This window comes from Stylophora pistillata, chromosome 13, assembly GCF_964205215.1.
Source record: "Stylophora pistillata chromosome 13, jaStyPist1.2, whole genome shotgun sequence".
Classification (NCBI taxonomy): domain Eukaryota; kingdom Metazoa; phylum Cnidaria; class Anthozoa; order Scleractinia; family Pocilloporidae; genus Stylophora; species Stylophora pistillata.
This window is the reverse complement of record NC_142531.1, coordinates 2,615,001-2,633,468: the sequence shown is the minus strand read 5'-3', so window position 1 is coordinate 2,633,468 and position 18,468 is coordinate 2,615,001. Positions and strand designations below refer to the sequence as shown.

The 18,468-nt window shown below is 38.3% G+C and overlaps 1 protein-coding gene and 1 pseudogene across 3 annotated transcripts; both read left to right on the top strand.

Moving 5' to 3' along the window:
- Positions 1 to 4,826: 4,826 nt before the first annotated feature.
- Positions 4,827 to 17,404, top strand: LOC148717269 (uncharacterized; annotated as a pseudogene). Its single transcript, XR_015994694.1, has 3 exons — positions 4,827 to 4,862; positions 7,235 to 7,376; positions 15,626 to 17,404. The product of XR_015994694.1 is annotated as an uncharacterized LOC148717269 (transcript).
- LOC148717268 (uncharacterized) lies at positions 7,236 to 17,404 on the top strand. 2 transcript variants are annotated; one of them, XM_088743322.1, is made up of 3 exons: positions 7,236 to 7,376; positions 7,724 to 9,191; positions 10,895 to 11,032. In XM_088743322.1, the coding sequence occupies exon 2, from the start codon at positions 8,008 to 8,010 to the stop codon at positions 9,148 to 9,150; it is 1,143 nt and encodes a 380-aa protein (XP_088599448.1). In that variant the 5' UTR covers positions 7,236 to 7,376; positions 7,724 to 8,007; the 3' UTR covers positions 9,151 to 9,191; positions 10,895 to 11,032. The 2 variants fall into 2 exon arrangements, with proteins under 2 accessions (XP_088599448.1, XP_088599447.1); XM_088743321.1 differs by lacking the exon at positions 7,236 to 7,376 and adding an exon at positions 15,626 to 17,404 and having other exon boundaries at positions 8,926 to 9,191; positions 10,895 to 12,612.
- Positions 17,405 to 18,468: the final 1,064 nt, after the last annotated feature.

Genomic DNA, 18,468 nt, shown 5'->3' with positions numbered 1-18,468 from the left:
TTTGACCATGTAAGGTTGTCACAAAGGTGGGAATACTTAAAAGGCAGCTGTAGTAATTTATATTTTGAGATAACCTGCCCTTGAAAACAAAATATCGATCCCAGCGCCATAAATTGTTTTGTTTTGTTGACAAGTGAACTTGAACAGAATGTTAACACGGTCTAGCTATTATATTAAGGATAATGAACTATTGCGAATACTTCGGTTCTTTCTGCTTCGTTCCCGACTACGATAAATTTATGCCTCCAGTTGTACTTCGAAAACTTCACTTCCTTAGAAACTTGAATCGTTTAAGTATCGTCTTCAGTTTTCCTATAACCTCAGCTTCCGCAACTTCCTGCAACTTGCTCAGCGTTTTCCCTTAATGATGTAAATAGTAATCCTGATACATCAGAAAATGCTTCAATGGCATAGATTTCCCTTCGAGAGGAAATCGAAACAAAATGTTCTCTAACCCAACAAGCTTTTGCCATCTGTTTCATTGGCTGACTGGTGATCTTGAAAAGGGTGAACATGTGAATATCGTCAGAAATTTGGTCTGTGAACTCAAGTGACGAATGTTGAATGAAATAGAGTCAGGATTTTGAGATTTAGGAGGTGAACTATAAAAACATTGAGCGTCACACCTCCCTGGTTAGGAAATCAACGTACTTCCCCATTGTCACGTATTTTGTTAACTTCTGTAGTAGACACATAGGTTGGAGCATTCTTATTGTTGCAATATTGCTTACATTATTTTCGTCATTGGACTTTGGAACCGAACTGATAATGTGTTAACATTAAGGATGATGAACTTTGCTGACAGAACTTTTTCGAGTGAAAGAACTGAACGAGTTAGTATCTCGTTCTCAAAAAATTTCGACTAAAAGTGAAAATAACCTTTGATAAGATACACACTTTCAAGCAATAAATGGCAAAATTCTCTAAAGGAAAGACTACCAGTCATTGCCGCTCTGGATCACTGGGCAGCAATTTTCGGTGAGTCAACATCAGATGACCTCATCAATCAATGCACTCCTGGCTAATATTCCTAATCACTGTTTTCTCCAACTGAACATGAACCGGTAGTGGTTACGTAACCATACAGTTTATGAGACTGTGACTTTATTTTATCGATCTGTATCTGATTGAAAATGTTCTTCCCCAGGATTTTAAAGTCATTCAAGCTTTGTTCACAGGACACAAAAGGCGAAATACAAGTAAACCACCTCATCCACGAGCAATCGGTTCAAGAGGCTTTGAATCTTATGGGCTTTCAGTACAATATTTAGGTAGAAAATGAATTTTCCGACTTATTCAACTATCGCACTGTACAGTTACATAAAACTTGAGTTTTGTAAATTTCTGGAATTTAAACTGGTAACATTTTTTTTAATCTGTGGTCTTCCAAATTGTGACTTGAAAGTTTCGGCGAATTGTTATACTTACCGTCATCCAAAGTATAGCGCTGAAAAAAAAAACTGTTGACACTGACCCGACAGGATGTTAGGATCACCAGCTTTTTGTTATTCGTTGTGTGTTTTACTGGTGTTCGGGATTTTTTCCAGTTGAAACCACAAGTGACTAAAGTGTCTATCTCATAAGATTCATTTTTATCTATAAGACATGTAGGACTTTAGATTTTAGACAAACAATAGACAGAACTGCCTCTGAGTCGGCGGCCATTATGTTGTTGAGACAAGTGATGGCCTCTTCATTCTAATTTTTCTCATTACAATAAAAAAATCGACGAATATAACTCAACAAATTTTGCTTTTCGGAAATTGATGAGGGCGAAAGGTTAGTTATGTTGCTAAAAAATAAGTATGAATGGCAGCAGAGACGGTGTGAAAAAAATCGGGAACCAGACAGAACGGAGGAACTACATAACGGGACAACTACTGACTCTGCGCCGTATTCCTGCACAAACATCTTAAGGGTTCCTAATATAAGATGTTGTCAGCAGGTTTTGGAATTGGTTTTAATGCTAAGTAAAAGGTAAAAATAGCAATTGAAGAATAATTCGAACAGTTTAAACGCTATTCTTGGAAAATTTAGTGAGAGAGAATTCAAACTCATCAGTTAAACGGACGAATAATGAAACTGGTAAAAAGTTCCGCTCAACTCAGTTGTAATCACGTGAATTACAGAGAACAAAAACACCATAATGTTAAAAGGAATTGTTATTGGAAACGATAGAAAAGTAATCAAACACTCGAATCAGAAACTCAGTTTTACCAAGTAACTGAAAGAAGCTGCCAATGAAAACAAAAAAACTTTAATAGAGTTGACAATATTTCCATAGAAATTGAATTTTGTTGTAAATATTTGAGTTTGTTCATTAAAGATATTAGCCATTCAGTTCTCTGGGAGCTCTTTTGTGAGAGTCAGAAATACAAATGGCGTCAAACTAATATCTAGTGTAACTCCTGGAATTTACTGCACTTGAGGACATTACGTAATTTTTTCACAAACTGAGCTTTTTTCCCACGTGCATCTCCCGCGTGCATCTTCCACGTGCATCTCCCATGTGCATCTCCCACGTGCATCTCCCACGTGCATCTCTCACGTGCATTAAACGTACAAATATTCTCGAATCATATCAGATCAATGGTAATATCAGAAAAACTGACCCTGAGTGTTGTCTTAAAATAGATAAGAGAACTCTGCTACTGTGCTGTAAAACAGAGCCGGCCCATTTGGCAACAGAATGATAAACCATAGCTCCATAGCTAGCGAACCAAATTTTAATGAATCAAGGCTCTTTCGAACCGGTTTAGACGTTCAATGAAGTAAATTTGTAGATCAATATTCCAACATCCAAGATAAGTCGGCATAAGAAGTCAAATGCTGAACTGGGGTTAGAAAATATCAAATTTAGGGTTGAGTGGTCGAGTGCTTTCGTGTGGGTAGGCGTGGGTGTGATTGTGCGTCTGTGCAAGGCCCTATGCGCCACTTGTCACAAATATGATAGGCGAAGGCCAGGGTTTGTAACTTTGGCTATATCATTTAAACCGTCAAGGCGGAAGAACAGATCTAGCAACCAGCAAATAAACAATCAACGACAAAAGAAGAGAACAGGAAAGCCTGTGTTAGATTAGGTCTTACTAATGACGGTGTCTTACTCGAGTCGTCTTTGAGTACCAGGTTTTCAAGGCTACGCCAGAGCTAAAAGCTTATCGTCCTTATGTCTGTAGCATGTGATTTAAAGTATTGCTATCCTATCTGGATAGATACCGGATTAATGCGAATAACCCACAACAAAATATTGAACATGCCGATAAAAACACTTTTGCTATGGTCTGCTTACGATCATCAGGCTACAACGTTTCCCAATTGTAAGAAAACGGGAAAACACTGAAATATGTAAAAAAGAATTTCCTACAAACATTTTAAATCAACTTTGCAAACTCAGGTTTGAATCAGAAGTTCTCAGGATGAATTCGTTCCACAGTGAAAAGCCAAAACGCTGCTGAGCTGTAAGAACTATCCACCGAAAGTGATTCTGGATTTTGACTGACTAGATCTTGTTTATTTATACAGTCAGCACTATGTGGAGAACTTCCGGTAATCAGCTGGGGTCTGTGGGATCACTTTATTGCGTCAAACAGGTTTTCAATTGGCTGTTGTACCTTTAAACCAAAATCAGCGTAATTGAGATGGCCAGTAAGAAGGCTGGAAAATATCACGTAGAAAAATAAGACCGCAAAATGAATGAATACATAAACGCAAAATTAAAAACGCACGGAAAACAACATTGGCAAAATCACGAATCCCTTTGCTTTTGATTGGTTGAAAGCATAGAGCCAGTTTTCTTAACCAATCGCAGGGCGCGGTGAAGTAAAATCGATACAGCGTCACATGTAATTGTGACGTTAGATCATCACTGATCACGTGTATTCGTTGATCTTTATACAGCATAAGTGTTTATTTTTCTAAACATAGTAAAACAAAAAAAAAAGACCAATAAGTCGTGGACGGCTTAGGAACTTTTCTTGGTATGTTTCGCAAAATTCTCCTTTTAGAAGGGAATCTAAGTTCTGTGTCAAGATAAAGAACAGATCCTTAAGAAACAATCCTATGCGAAAACATTTTTCTGGCTCATCTGTCAAGATACGCAGTATACTACCAATATGGTTCCTCTTTCCTTACTTGAACTCTAAACAGAAGGCAACATAGATATTACGCTAGTATTAGACCGGTAGCAGCCTTCCGTCACGAGACTATAAGAGTATCCTCTTGGAAATTCAAGCCGTGCGCTGATCGATTCTTCTTGAACTTGTTCTTTGGGTAGCCTGACCAAGATTAGCCAATATAAAAAAACAAGAGAAAACACTTCTTTGCTGAACGGATCTAAGGCAAAAAGAACCATTTTTGGGATTAAACATAGTGAAAAATTTGTGAAATGTTCAGCAGGCAACCGTGGATGATACTCCTACTCTTGTACGTTGGATCAGCGATGATCTGATCGGCCCAAAATAACGAATATGAAATATAAATATAGAGGCAAGACCGATACAACGTGTTAAGATTGCACCAGAATATTGCCAACACCTCCAGGCGGATGGGTTCCTCTAGGAGCGTTTTGTTTGCAAATGGAACCTTTTCGCCTTAGTTATCATCTTTTCTTTCAGAGAGACGGACCCTTCATGTAGAACCAGAGGGCTGAGAGCGACCTGGGAATGAGAAATAGGATGAATATTTGTTTTTGTATATTGCGAGGCTACCAAGCGCGTTAGACTTTCTTCGTCTGGGGTTGTGTGTATGAAAGATAGAGGATTTTGTAAGCATGCGACATCTTTCGTAAATTCCCTCGCTTTCTGGGATATTCTCTGACCTCTGTGTAAATGAACTTCATTCGTGACTTGCACGAGGACTGTATGGTATGTACTAATCAGGGTGAAAGAAAGCTCAATCTATTCTGATCGTTGTAATTTGAGTACCCTCGGGTTTATTTCATTCAAATTATGTATGTTAATGTCATTGGTGTTTAATGATGGTTTGGTCACCCATAATAGCCCCTGGGCGCTTGGCTTTTGTACTTACGACGTTTTCTAAAGACTACCCACCAAGGAGACTTCAGAAAGTTTATATTCTAGTTTTGATCTTTGGTACACCAGTCTCACTCAGAATACCACAGTAGACAATATAATTTGTGACTCAGCGAGATGATAATAAGTGGCCCTGTATTGTTTAGTTTGCCAAAGTGGAGTGGGTTCTTCCGTATTCTGTAGTTGCCTTTTTGCATCAGACCACTTCCAAGTTACAACTTGAAATATATGGCCTTTTCATAGAACAATAGACAACTTTAGCTGGGACATTTCTGAGATGCCAGTTTCTTATTTCAAGGAATGCATATACCACTGGAGGGGGGTGACATCAGCCCTTGTTTTTGGCGTTTTAAACTAAACTCGGGAAACAAAGGTCTGTAGCAAGTACTATCTTGCACCTAAGAAATGTCTGCAGTTAAGCTTCCTAAAAAGTTGCTGGTGAGACAGGGAAGGGGGCTATCAAATCATTTCAGGACTTGCAAGGGATAGTAAAACTCTTACCAACTCTTGGCAACATGTCTTTTATCTGCAAGAGGTAATTTGTGTAATGGTTAGATATGCATGCGATTTCATTCTTTCATGCACATTTGTTGAGATATGTATTATATAGTGGATAAATTTACATAGCAAAGGAATTAACATTCCTCAGAAAGTAGTACCACAAGGGGAGAACTTGATCATCATTATTAACATAGCAATTATTTGCTTTTTCTTAAACTAAATATGGTATGCTGATCAAAATCATATAAATGCTATGGCAAAACTTCTACTTTAAAAGTAAATTAGCGGGTTAGTTTTTGAGCCCTGGGGAATGTACCTTTATTTGTGGGCTGACTAAGTGGTGACTGCACACTAATAAATAGCTCTACCATGACAAATTGCTGTGTTGATCATTAAAATTTTTTTGAGGCAATATTTGAAGGAAAAGAAATGATCATCAGGAAAGACCCAGCAACACTTTGTTTTGGCTGAATGAAGAGGAAAACATTGCTGTCTTGACTAACCATCCATGGGTCTTATGGCATTGGCTATGAAAAATCAGCCTGAAAAAGTCACACAAAATTACACTCTCTTTATAAACTTCAGGCCCTGGTTAGATTGTTGAAATTATTGGCATTTTACTTTTCTTGTTCATGTTTTGACTTGTGTACTTGATTACTAATTGCCAACCTGAAGCGACTGTAGAATAAGCACAGAGAGACTGAGATTGCAAATGGAAGAGGACATTCAAGCAATAGGAGTAGCTTTAATACCATGTGTGAATGGTTTCATTGTAATCTTTGAAGAAGGTGTGCATGTGAGTTTAGAGAAAAACCTTGTGAAAAAAAGTAAATGGAGTATGCACCGAATGCAAATATGGGGTCCAATTTGAATTGCCATTGTTCTGGACTGACAATCCTTGTCTTCACGTGGAAACACAAAAGGATTATTAAATGTGTGAGAGGCTAGTCAGTCTAGAACAATGGCAATTCAAATTGGACGCCATATTTGTATTCGGTGTATATATCAAAAGAAAAGGTAAACCTTCAAGTGTGATTTGTTTGTTTATGGCAAGCAAGAAGTTTTGGACTCATTAGATTGTGTTGGTGGGTAGAAAGTGAGGAATTGCCTGCAATATGTCTGTCTCTTGTGAATGCCAGGTTCACATGGCTGTGTTTGAAATAAATGCAGTAGGTGTTTAATCGAGAAAATGTTGTCTGTAGTTTGAGTGTAACCCCTTCTGTAACCAGTTAGACTGATCCCTGTATTGCTGAAAAGAAATTATTAGGATCCCTTGGTATTGGAACAATATTGTCTGATTATCCTATTTACAAATCAGTCACATGTATATATATGTCTTCACTAAAAGTGACTGCAAGGACACTTCTGAAGGTTATCCTGATCAAGTGCATGAACTAAAAAAAATTCACCCAAATATATAAAACAAACAGTTTTACAACATGTGAATGCAAGCAAACTGTCAAACCTCATTTCAGTGGTCCTTTTAAAACCCCTAAATAACTAATGTGAAAAAAAATTTCCCTATCAGTATCAAAGAAATTGTAAATGAAGTATAATTTGGAGAATTTGTATTCTGATGCATCAAACTTTATTTCAATTAGGTATTGCATGATAAATCTATTCAATAAATTTCAATTTGAGATGATCAGGAATATCTGTTTTGCAAACAGAGAAATAGGTTTGTTTGTTTGTTTTGTCTGCAGCCAGGGTGAACTAAGCTCAATTCATCCCTCAGAAGAAACCTGAGAAAGTTGTCAAAGTCGTTACAGTTTGTCTCAGCCAGGAATCCTGGATCTAAGTTAACATTTGACACTGTGATGTCTGAGGGAAAAAATGCTACTACTGGTATGTATATGCTTGGTTTCACTGTTTTACAACAACATGTGAAAATTTTTGACTCAGAGTGGGATTCATTATCCAAGTTAAGCGAAGTTAAACTGATCAGTTAGTTTTCACGAGCCTGATTTACAAAAGTTTACTAACAGTGAACCCTCACTTGACTCATGATGCAATTCAATTAACTTTATTCACTTGAAGCAATTCAATTAACTTTATTCTCCCAAAAATGAATGAGGCTCCAACTAGTGATCCGAAGGAAATAAGCAATATTCTCAACAAATATTTCACCCCTGTTGGGAGCAAACTGGCCTCTAAAATTCCTCAGACCAGAAATTCATTCTTTGATTATTTAGATCCTCCACTCAACCACACCTTCTTCTTTGATCCTATTCTATTTCGTCACCGGTCCACGTCACAGGGGAACCACGTGAGATATGCGTGCGCACCTTCGCGTTCAGTTGCTTGTTAACCTTCAAAGCGTTTGGAGCTACGTCGACCACTTTCACTGGAATATTACGAAAAACAAACTATCTGTACTGGAGTCGTTAGTTGTTATAGAATACAACTAAACTTGGACCTGACTGATTCATCCGGATCCAGAACTCAGGGTGACTGCGAGTTGATACCATTCTTGAAAATGGCGGGAAAACGCTCATCCGACAATATGAGTCCGCACAATGCTCGACTCACGGCAGAATCGGAAAAGGATGACGAAGACACACTCCTTCGTGACGATGATGTGAACAACTCAGTTCTAAGGACAATTTCTGTCGCTTCAGCAAAAGCCAACGACTCGTTGGAATCGACACTGTTGAAGCTCAATGACAACATGTTGTCAGTATCTCAGTCAATGAGTTCGATGCAAGAAACCCTTGCTCGATTTGCCGATGGCCAGAGACACTCGAAAAGGCCAAGAGTTGATGTATTATCTGACTCAGACACCGACTCTAATAATGACGCTTCTGAATCAGACAGTGACACACTGCTTAAAAAAGGAGAAAAGACTTACCCGACACGGGAGTCGAAAGATGATTTGCTCGACACGATCGCAAACGATCTGAATGCTGACGAGCAAACCGACCAAGATGTTTCGGACAAGCTCGCCAAACTCGTTAATAAGAGATGGTCGGAGAAACTAACTTCCGATAAACTCTCAGAGAAATTAAAGAAACATTCCCGACCCGGGAACCTTGGGAGCCTAGTTGCTCCACGTGTAAACCCCGAAATATGGGCAAACATGAGCCATACGGCCAAAAGCTTCGATCTCAGAGCAGCCAACACTCAGACCATCGTTTCTAAGGTGGGCACTATTATTGCAAAATGTACAGAAAACTTGCTCAAGGCCCGCGAAACAGATGTGAAGGAAATTGACCTTGATGAAATGGTTAGTTTTCATACGGATGCTTTGGCGTTGTTGGGCCACTCGCAATATGAATTATCACTGAAAAGGCGCGAGGCGATAAGACCTAGCCTCAAGAGAGAATATGCTGCGCTTTGCTCTCCAACTGTCCCAGTTACTTCGCTGCTCTTCGGAGATGACCTTCAACAACAGCTTACAAACATAAAAGCGTCAAATAAAATTTCACAAGTGTCAGTGAATGTAAACAAATCACAAAAGGTTGGCTACAAAAATAATCCTAGCACCAGGGGACAACACAGACCCTCAGACCAGTATTATAAAAGGTCTTTTCATCCCCACAACCAATGGAAAAGTCGTGGCGACAAGTCAAAAAACTTCAAATCCCCCCTCTACAAAAAGAAGGAGGGGGGCAAGAACTAAAGACAAACATTAAGGAACTGACCAATTTAGGAACCCTACAGGTTAGTAATTTTGAGCTTTATATTGAGAACATCAAACAACGGTTGTTGCGTCAGATTCAGTACTTTAAGGCGGGCAGCATAAGTACATGTTACTCAAGATGGCTGAACTTAACCTCAGACCCTGAGGTCCTTAGCACTGTGCAAGGCCAGCCTATAGAATTTATCTCAACTCCCTTTCAAGACAGGGTCCCACCACAAAAGAAATTTAGTGCAGAGGAAAGCACTATTCTTCAATCTGAGATTAACAAATTACTTCAGAAGGAAGTTATTGTACCTGCTAGAAATGAGCCAGGGCAGTTCATTTCTACTATATTCTTAAGGCCAAAACCTGATGGGTCACATCGGATGATCCTAAATTTGAAAAAACTTAATGAGTCAGTTCAGTATGAACACTTCAAAATGGATACACTGTGGACGGTGATTCGAATGATGAAACCCAACTGTTATATGGCATCCATTGACATCAAGGATGCATATTATTCAGTCCCCATTGCCGAAACTGACCAGAAATATCTTAAATTTGAGTGGCAGGGAACACTGTACAAGTTCACATGTTTCCCTAATGGATTGGCATTATGTCCAAGAAAATTTACCAAACTGCTCAAGCCAGTTTACTGTTACCTAAGAAAGAAAGGACACCTTTCTTCTGGCTATATTGATGACTCATACTTGCAGGGCGATGGATACCAGGACTGCCTAGCCAATGTTGTAGATACAATAAAATTATTTGACTCACTGGGTTTCATAATACATCCACAAAAGTCAGTGTTTATCCCTACACAAATTATAACCTTTCTGGGGTTTGTCCTAGACTCTAGGACTATGAAAGTCTACCTCACCCAACAAAAACAACTCAAACTCAAAAATGCCTGCTTTCGTATTATTAAGACCCCAAGGCCAACCATCCGTTTGGTAGCACAGTTGTTGGGATTAATGACCTCCAGCTTTCCTGGGGTAATGTATGGTCCACTGTATTACCGCAGACTGGACATGGCAAAAACCGATGCCCTATCCCAATGTGGGGATTTTGAGGGTAACATGGAACTGACACCCCCTGTTCTGGAAGATATAAATTGGTGGATGAACAATATTCACTTATCATGTTATGTCATTTACCATGGGGAGCCCCACGCTACCTTATACACTGATGCTTCTACAACCGGATGGGGCTGTGAATTTCAGGGAACCCCCACGGGGGGATCATGGAGCTCAATTGAGGCCCAACATCACATTAATTACCTTGAAATGTTGGCTATCAAATTAGGACTTAAATGTTTCGAGGAAAAAGTCAGGCATCAACATATAAAACTTATGGTGGACAATATGCCAACAGTCACAATTCTTAACAACATGGGTACTAGTCACTCCTGGCAGCTCAATGAGCTGAACAAGGAGATATGGACTTGGTGTATTGATCGAGGAATATGGCTGACTGTAGCCCACATCCCAGGAAAAACCAATGTAGTTGCTGATAGAGAATCTAGACAACATCGAAGAGAAATTGAGTGGACCATTAATTCAGACCTATATGAAGAGGGTATATGTAAGCTGGCAGTAACACCAACCATTGACTTGTTTGCCTCTAGACTCAACTATAGACTTACACCTTACGTGTCCTACAAGCCCGACCCGGGTGCTGTGGCTGTGGACGCGTTTACTTTACAGTGGTCACAATATGTTTTTTATGCTTTCCCCCCCTTTAGTGTGATCACAAGAACCCTTCAGAAGATACAGCAGGATCAAGCGACAGGCTTGCTCGTTGTGCCTTTTTGGCCAACTCAAACATGGTGGCCACCACTATCAAGAATGCTAATACAAGCACCTCTAGTACTACCGAAAAGAAAGAACACACTGTACCTTCCTCAGGATCCCAGTGCAGTGCACCCACTACACAATCAGATGTCTCTACTCCTCTGCCACTTGTCCGGCAACATTTGCAGAGTCAGGGAATTTCATCATCAGCTACCGACATTATCATGCAGTCCTGGCGGACCAGCACAAGAGTCCAATACAGCTCTTACATTAAGAAATGGTTGGAATACTGTTGTAAATGGCAAATTAATCCAGTTTCACCACCTGTAGCAAGTGGGCTCAACTTTCTTGCGGAGCTCTATCACAAGGGACTCAGTTATAGTGCGTTAAACACTGCAAGGAGCGCATTGGCCAGTGTCATTGCCTTACAAGGTAACCAGTCCTTTGGTAACCACCCGCTTGTTTCTCGTTTCTTAAAGGGAACATTTACAACAAGACCAGCCCTACCTAAATACAGGGAAGTGTGGGATGTGAACACAGTTCTTGAACATTTAAAAACTTTACATCCTGCAGAGTCTTTATCCCTAAAATTGTTGTCATTAAAACTAGTTATGTTGCTGGCCATATTGTCAGGCCAACGCTGCCAGACCATTCATGCGTTAACTACAAAGGACATGAAAGCCTCAAACGACAGAGTAATGTTTATCGTAAACGATTTGTTAAAAACTACCAAACCCGGTAAAGAATGTACTAAGGTAGAATTTCTGTCCTTCGATGAAGACCCTCGAATCTGTGTGGTGAGGTATCTATCAGAATATCTGAAGAGGACTCAGAACCTGAGGCACGATCATCATAAGTTACTTGTTAGTTATCAGAAACCACACAGGCCAGTTTCCAAGGACACTGTTAGTAGATGGTTGAAGATGGAATTGAAGCTTGCTGGCATCGATACTTCCACCTTTAGTGCCCACAGCACAAGGGCTGCATCAACCTCAGCTGCAAAAGCCCAGAAACTCTCAATTACCACCATCATGGCTAGTGCTGGGTGGTCATCTGAAAATACCTTCACAAAATATTACAACAAAACAATTTCCAAACCTATAGACAACTTTGGAAAACAACTACTCTATGCTTTGCAAAAATAGACAGTTATCCCCTGCTACACACCTTAAATTCAAACGCTACTTGATTCAAACGGCTGTTAGAGAGTATTACTATTACAGGAATCATTGTTCATGTTCACAACCAGATTGTTCATAACACAATGTGAAAAATTAAATTCTGGTTTGTTGTTGTTATATTTATGGTCGACTTACTCTTACGGTCACATGCTTTCAAGTCTCACGTGGTTCCCCTGTGACGTGGACCGGTGACGAAATAGAATTGAGAAATTAAACGAGACTTACCTGTAAGTTGAAGTTTGATTGAGATTCTATGAGTCACCGGTCTGGAACAGGGGAGTCACGTGCCCACCCTGTCATAACACATATTATAATACATGCTTGTACCAAGGGAATGGGTTATTATGTGCCCACCCTGCTCTTTTTTTTATGTGACCGGTATGTTATTTCTTTGAAGTCTGAACGCGAAGGTGCGCACGCATATCTCACGTGACTCCCCTGTTCCAGACCGGTGACTCATAGAATCTCAATCAAACTTCAACTTACAGGTAAGTCTCGTTTAATTTCTCAATTATTCCAGAAGATATTAACTTAGAAATTTCAATTTTGCAAGACAACAAGGCTCATGGTCTCTACTCTTTTCCAGTTAGGTTGCTGAAATTGGCAAAAAGTATCATATCCATACCTCTAGCTATGATATTTAATCGGTCTATTTGCTCTGGGATTTTTCCATCTAAACTAAAATGTGCTAAGATTATCCTGATATTTAAGGACGAAGATGACTCTCTACCAGAAAACTATCAACCTATTTCATTGCTCTCGATCTATAACAGAATTTTTGAAAAACTTATGTACTCTAGACTTATCAAATTTGTCAAAGATTGCAACATTCTCTATGACCAGCAATACGGTTTTCGCAGCAAGCACAGTACTCAGCGTGCTATACTTGATATCGTTAACACAATTCATCAAAATATGAACAACGGTAAATTAACGTGCGGCGTTTTAATCAATCTAAACAAGGCTTTTGATACTGTTAATCATGAGATTTTGTTAGCTAAACTTGAAAATTATGGTGTTAGATGTGTAATCAACTCCTGGTTTAGATCAAACTTAACTGATAGAAAGGAAAATACGGAAGTAAATAATGTTGTGTCCGACGCTGAGACGACATTGTGCAGTGTACCACAAGGCTCAGTCCTCGGACCTCTCTTGTTCCTTCTGTACATCAATGATATTTACAAGTCCTCTTCGTTAGTTAACTTTTATCAACTTGCTGATGATACTTGTATGATATCTGCAAATCATAACTTAAAGGAACTCGGATCTCTTGTTAATCACGAACTTGGCAACGTCAACAATTGGCGTAAGGCCAATAAACTATCTCTAAACATAAAAACTTTGTAATTTTTCGTCCCCGACAAAACAATATGCCTTTTACCTAGGATTAGAATTTTTGAATCTGTGACTTATACCTATGCAAACCTTGAAATAAAAGACTATGTAAAATATCTCGGCTTAATGATTGATTCAAATCTTTCATGGAAATACCATGATATAGAATCTATCTGCCACAAAATTAGCAAGTCAATAGGAAGTATTGCCAAGATTCGACATTATGTCCCGCGCCGTGTCTTACTTTCAGTTTACAATTCACTAATTGTCCCTCATTTAACTTATGGTATTATTTTGTGCTTGAGGAAATTGTGTTGTGACATTTCAAAAAAAGATCATAATTTTACAAAAACAGGCATTACGTCTTATTTACTTCAGTAAGTCTAAGGAGCACGCCATACCCTTCTTTCTCAAATCGAATTGTCTTCCCCAACTTAGCCTATTTTTCAGAGATTGTAACTATTTATTGTATGATATCAACAGACAGACAGCACCAGTTAGTGTACTCAATCAGTTTGTTAAAACAAGTCAGATTCATAACCACAGGACAAGATCAGTCTCTAGTAACTCATATTTTATCAAATTCTCTAGAAAAGATAAAATGTATGCTTCTTTTTTAAGAATTGGTGCCCAAATTTGGAACTCTATCCCCTATTCAATTAAACAACTCAAATGTTCGTCTTTTCATAAAAAGATAAAGAAGTTACTACTAAATCTTTTATGGTCAGAAGATGATTACCGGTATGTCGAAGTCTCCCATCTTATTAGTTATTTAATACTTTAGGTTAGCCTCTTTTCGTAATCTTAATATACTTGGTGATTTGGTTATATTAACTAAGTTGAAATTGTAAACTGGCCACTGTAATGAATAAAAAAGCTGACGTTTCGAGTGTTAGCCCTTCATCAGAGCGAATGACAAAGGGCTAACGCTCGAAACATTAGCTTTTTTATTCATTATGGTGGCCAATTTACAATTATTTCAACTTAGTTGATATAACCAAATTACCTTGTTTCCCCCACCAGCACAGCACCACAGTTTCTTTAGAAACTTTCAGCCTTAGTATACTTGCTCTGTTTTATGCTTATTCTGTTTACTGCTTAGTAGTGTTTTCATTGTTAGTCCATCTAGAGATAAATCCTGTACTTGTAAACTGTCCTTAGATCTCCCCGCCTCAAATAGTTCAGAAGCTATTTGTGGGGAGAAACCAATGTACTTAGCTATATTTCTAATCTTAAATAAAATTGTTGTTGTTAAATAAATAAAAAAAAATTGTTGTTAAATAAATTAAATCTTAAGTAAAATTAAATAAAATCTGATGGTGACTTCCATTAAGGTGGACAAAAACCTGAACAGAATAACAGTTGGTTATTGGTTGGTTGGTTGGTTGGTTATCTTTATTTATACTCAATATGTATGAAAGCTAAAAGCTACTAGTCTGTTTGTAAACTTTTAATGTACACGAATCTGAAACTTCACTATAATGAAGAAAATTTAGAACAAATTTTCCATAATTAATTTTAACTTTGTGTCATGACCTATATAGCCCTGCTCACATTGTTATGGAAAAAATAAAACAACACATTGTTATGTTAGAACTGCATGTGATGGTATTGGTAGTGCTATAATAACCAAAAAGTAGAGAAGGATACTGGGACAAACTTTCATATTCACACACTTAATTTGAATGGTGATTACTTAAACATAACTAAATCAACCTGTCATTTAACACTGCTATAGCTGTCACGCAATGTGACAAGTTAAGTTAAAAATTAACCTATTAAAGTTTCAAGTGGCTGCGGCTTTTCCATTTTTGAGGGATTTGCAAATTACATTACAGCACAGATGCAACACACCAGCAATTATTTTTTCCAAAGCCTACATATTGTGCTTGTTGGTATCTTGGGTGCTTGCACTTTTCACTAACATTGACTGTAATATTAACCTCTTGTGCACTCTCAGTTTTCTCCGTTATTTGATTGTTGTGTTAGTATCTCATCCACTCGCAGGTTTCTCTGTCATTTGATTGTTATGGTAGTATTTTGCTCATGCAGATGTCCTGCCTGGATAAACCCTTCATCAAGTACTGAGATCAAAGACTGTGGCACAACTTCATATCAGTTGAGTTTACTGTGCAATCAATCTCATTTTTTTTTATCTTGTTGCAGTTTTGTTTGGTGAACAGCATCATCAGCCATCAATTCTGAAAGCTCAACTTTGTGTCCTTGAAAGAATGGTCTCAGACCATAGAACAATCTCATGGTGCATTCCCTGTCACTGTTGTCTTAGAAATGTTCAATCTACATCAGCGACCTTTACTGGATGCTTATCAAGCCAATGAAATTTCTTTAGAAGAATTAAGAAGTGAATAGAGAGGGACTGAGGGATTCTCTTTGGAGCATTATGGATACATTTTGGAAGTTTCCAGATGTAGGTGCCAAGCTTGTGGCCAGATTTGTTCCAAAAACATTTTGTAAAATGATTGTTGAGGAAGGCAAGACATGCATTGGAAAAAATCGAACAAACTGGAGGCCCACCCAGGGAATTTTATGTAGATCGTTCTGAGGAACATTACAGGTACTTTCAAGGATTGATCAGTGGAAATCTTGACATTGTTGTAGACAACTATCATCGCATTTTTCCTGCACAGGTTCTTAGAGATAGTTCATTTGCATATACAATCATGGATATTGTTCAGAAGTCAGAGGGACAGACAAGAATTCTTGGAATCTGTGGCTCAGGACATTTAGACTTCAAATTTGGTATTCCTGAAAGGATATCACCTGAGGTTCCAACTTATGTGCTGACTTCCTGCACCCTTGATGACCCAGTGGAGAGTAATGTTGCTGATTGCATCTATCAGTACTCACATTAACCTTTATCCTATTTTACACACTGTTATGCATATTCTCTGCATTGTTATCCTTCATTTCCTATGGCATTAACAAGGAGAATTTGGTTGACAATCATAAAATTCTTTAGTTTGCAATCATTTTCTTTATTCTCTTGACCATAATGTTTGATTCAACAGTGATACAGAGGAGAAAGTAGATCCCAGTCACTCTCATGAGGTTCATGAGGTAAAGGGTTAATACCAGGGGACTGGGGAGAGCTCGATCTAGGCTCTCTCTCTCTATATATATATATATGTATATATTAATAAGGGAGCTGGAAAAAGAACTTTTAGGGAAAGGTATGGTATACTATATTTGTGGACATGGTTGTTATTTTTATGTGCTTTGGATGTGTATGGGTGCAAACTACAGTAACCGTAAATTTTAGTAAGACTCAAAGGTTGCAAAATTGTAAGTTAAAGAGTGAATTTTTTGACAATGAGCACCAATGTCCTATTTGAATATGCAAGTTGCCTTTCTCTTATTGCCTTGACAGAAAGAGATAAGAGAGAAATGTAGACATTTCAGGTTGTAAGCTTTACTTCTCAGTGTTCATCTACCCTCTATACTTTACGATGCAAAATTGTTATGGTGAGACCCTGCTTTCTTATCAGACTTGGTATGAGATAGACCACCTTGATGTAACCTTAACTGAAACAAACCTACTTAAAACAGTCCTACTTCTATTGTTGAAATCTTACTACTACTATGGTAAAGCAGAATCTTGACTCCACTTGAACTTAAACTTTGAATTTCCTTGGCCTAGCTGCATGCACCATATACTATCTAAGTAATTGTGAACATAATTTGTTTAGATGTCAAGATAGAGCCCTACATCTGCCAAATTTCGTCAATTCTCTCTCACCTGAGTTTGTGAGAGTAACTTTCAGTATGATGTCGTGAGTAATTTCAGGATTGAATAGGTTTTACTTTGCTCCACCCATAGAAAATCAATAAAAAATATCTAATTTATATATCGCATTGGATGGAAAGAAGGAGAGGTATTTTGTAAAAAGCAGTCACAAGAAATAATAAATAAAAGAAGAAGTGGTATGGCTTTGTGCTGAGTTGTAACTTATCCCAAATTTGTTTCTTTAGTTACGCCGAAGTACTTTCATGTCAAAAAGTGAATGAGATACAATAAGGTAGCTAACATCAGGGTTAACCAGAAAACCATAAATGAAAGCGGAGATTCTTGTGTTCGCCGTATGAGCTAATTTCTACGCAGTGGTAGATGATCCTAGTTTTACGAAGGAATATTGTTACCGTATTTATTCTATTAGGCGCCCTGGGTGCTTATTTGATTTTTGGACTTTCAGGGTGGGTGCTTATTCGAGGCTGGGCGCTTATTAAATTTTCACCGTTTTCAGTAAGTAAAAATGAAACAATCAAACTAGAGATTGTAAGCCATAAAAGAAATACCGTACCGTATTAATTAATACCCGTATTCCTCTTGTGTACTTTATTATTATTATTATTTTTATTTTTATTTTTTTTAAAGGGGGGGGGGTGGGCGCTTATTCGAGGTTGGGCGGTTAAAAAGTACTTTTTGTGGGTGGGGTGTTGAGGTGGGCGCTTATTCGAGGCTGGGCGCTTATTAACTTTTTCTACCTTCAGGGTGGGCGCTTATTCGAGGTTGGGCGCTTAATCGAATAAATACGGTATGTAAACTTAGATGTTTATCTGGCTCGTTGACAAATTCCTCTTAGTTCGTCCGACCATGTTTTTTTCTTTCCTTCATATCCCACATCAATGATACCTTTATCCTAAACTTAAGTCATTTCAAATCTCAACGGGGATGTGCCTAGCGTAGGTGTGTCTCTAAGAATCGAAAAGAGGGAGTATATTCAACGAAATGAGATGATATTCTTCTGCAAGGTTTCCAGCGGTTACTGTTAAGTTAAAATTAACGTAATTATAGTGTCAATTAGCTGCCGAGATAGCTCAGCTGAGAGAGCGTCAGACTGAAGATCTGGAGGTCCCTGGTTCAAATCCGGAGGGTACACACTAGTCCTGAACCGTTCCCGGGTCTCGGCATTTTCTTTTTTATAAAATTTCATTTGTGTTTTTGTTTTAGTTTCGTTTAAATTCTGAAGTCTATTAACTTTTCAGAGTTT

Coding starts and splice junctions, on each gene's coding strand:
- LOC148717268 (XM_088743321.1), top strand. CDS start 9,075: ATGGAAAAGTCGTGGCGACAAGTCAAAAAACTTCAAATCCCCCCTCTA. Junction 9,192..10,894: donor CCAATTTAGGAACCCTACAG/GTTAGTAATTTT, acceptor CCCCCCCTTTAG/TGTGATCACAAGAACCCTTC.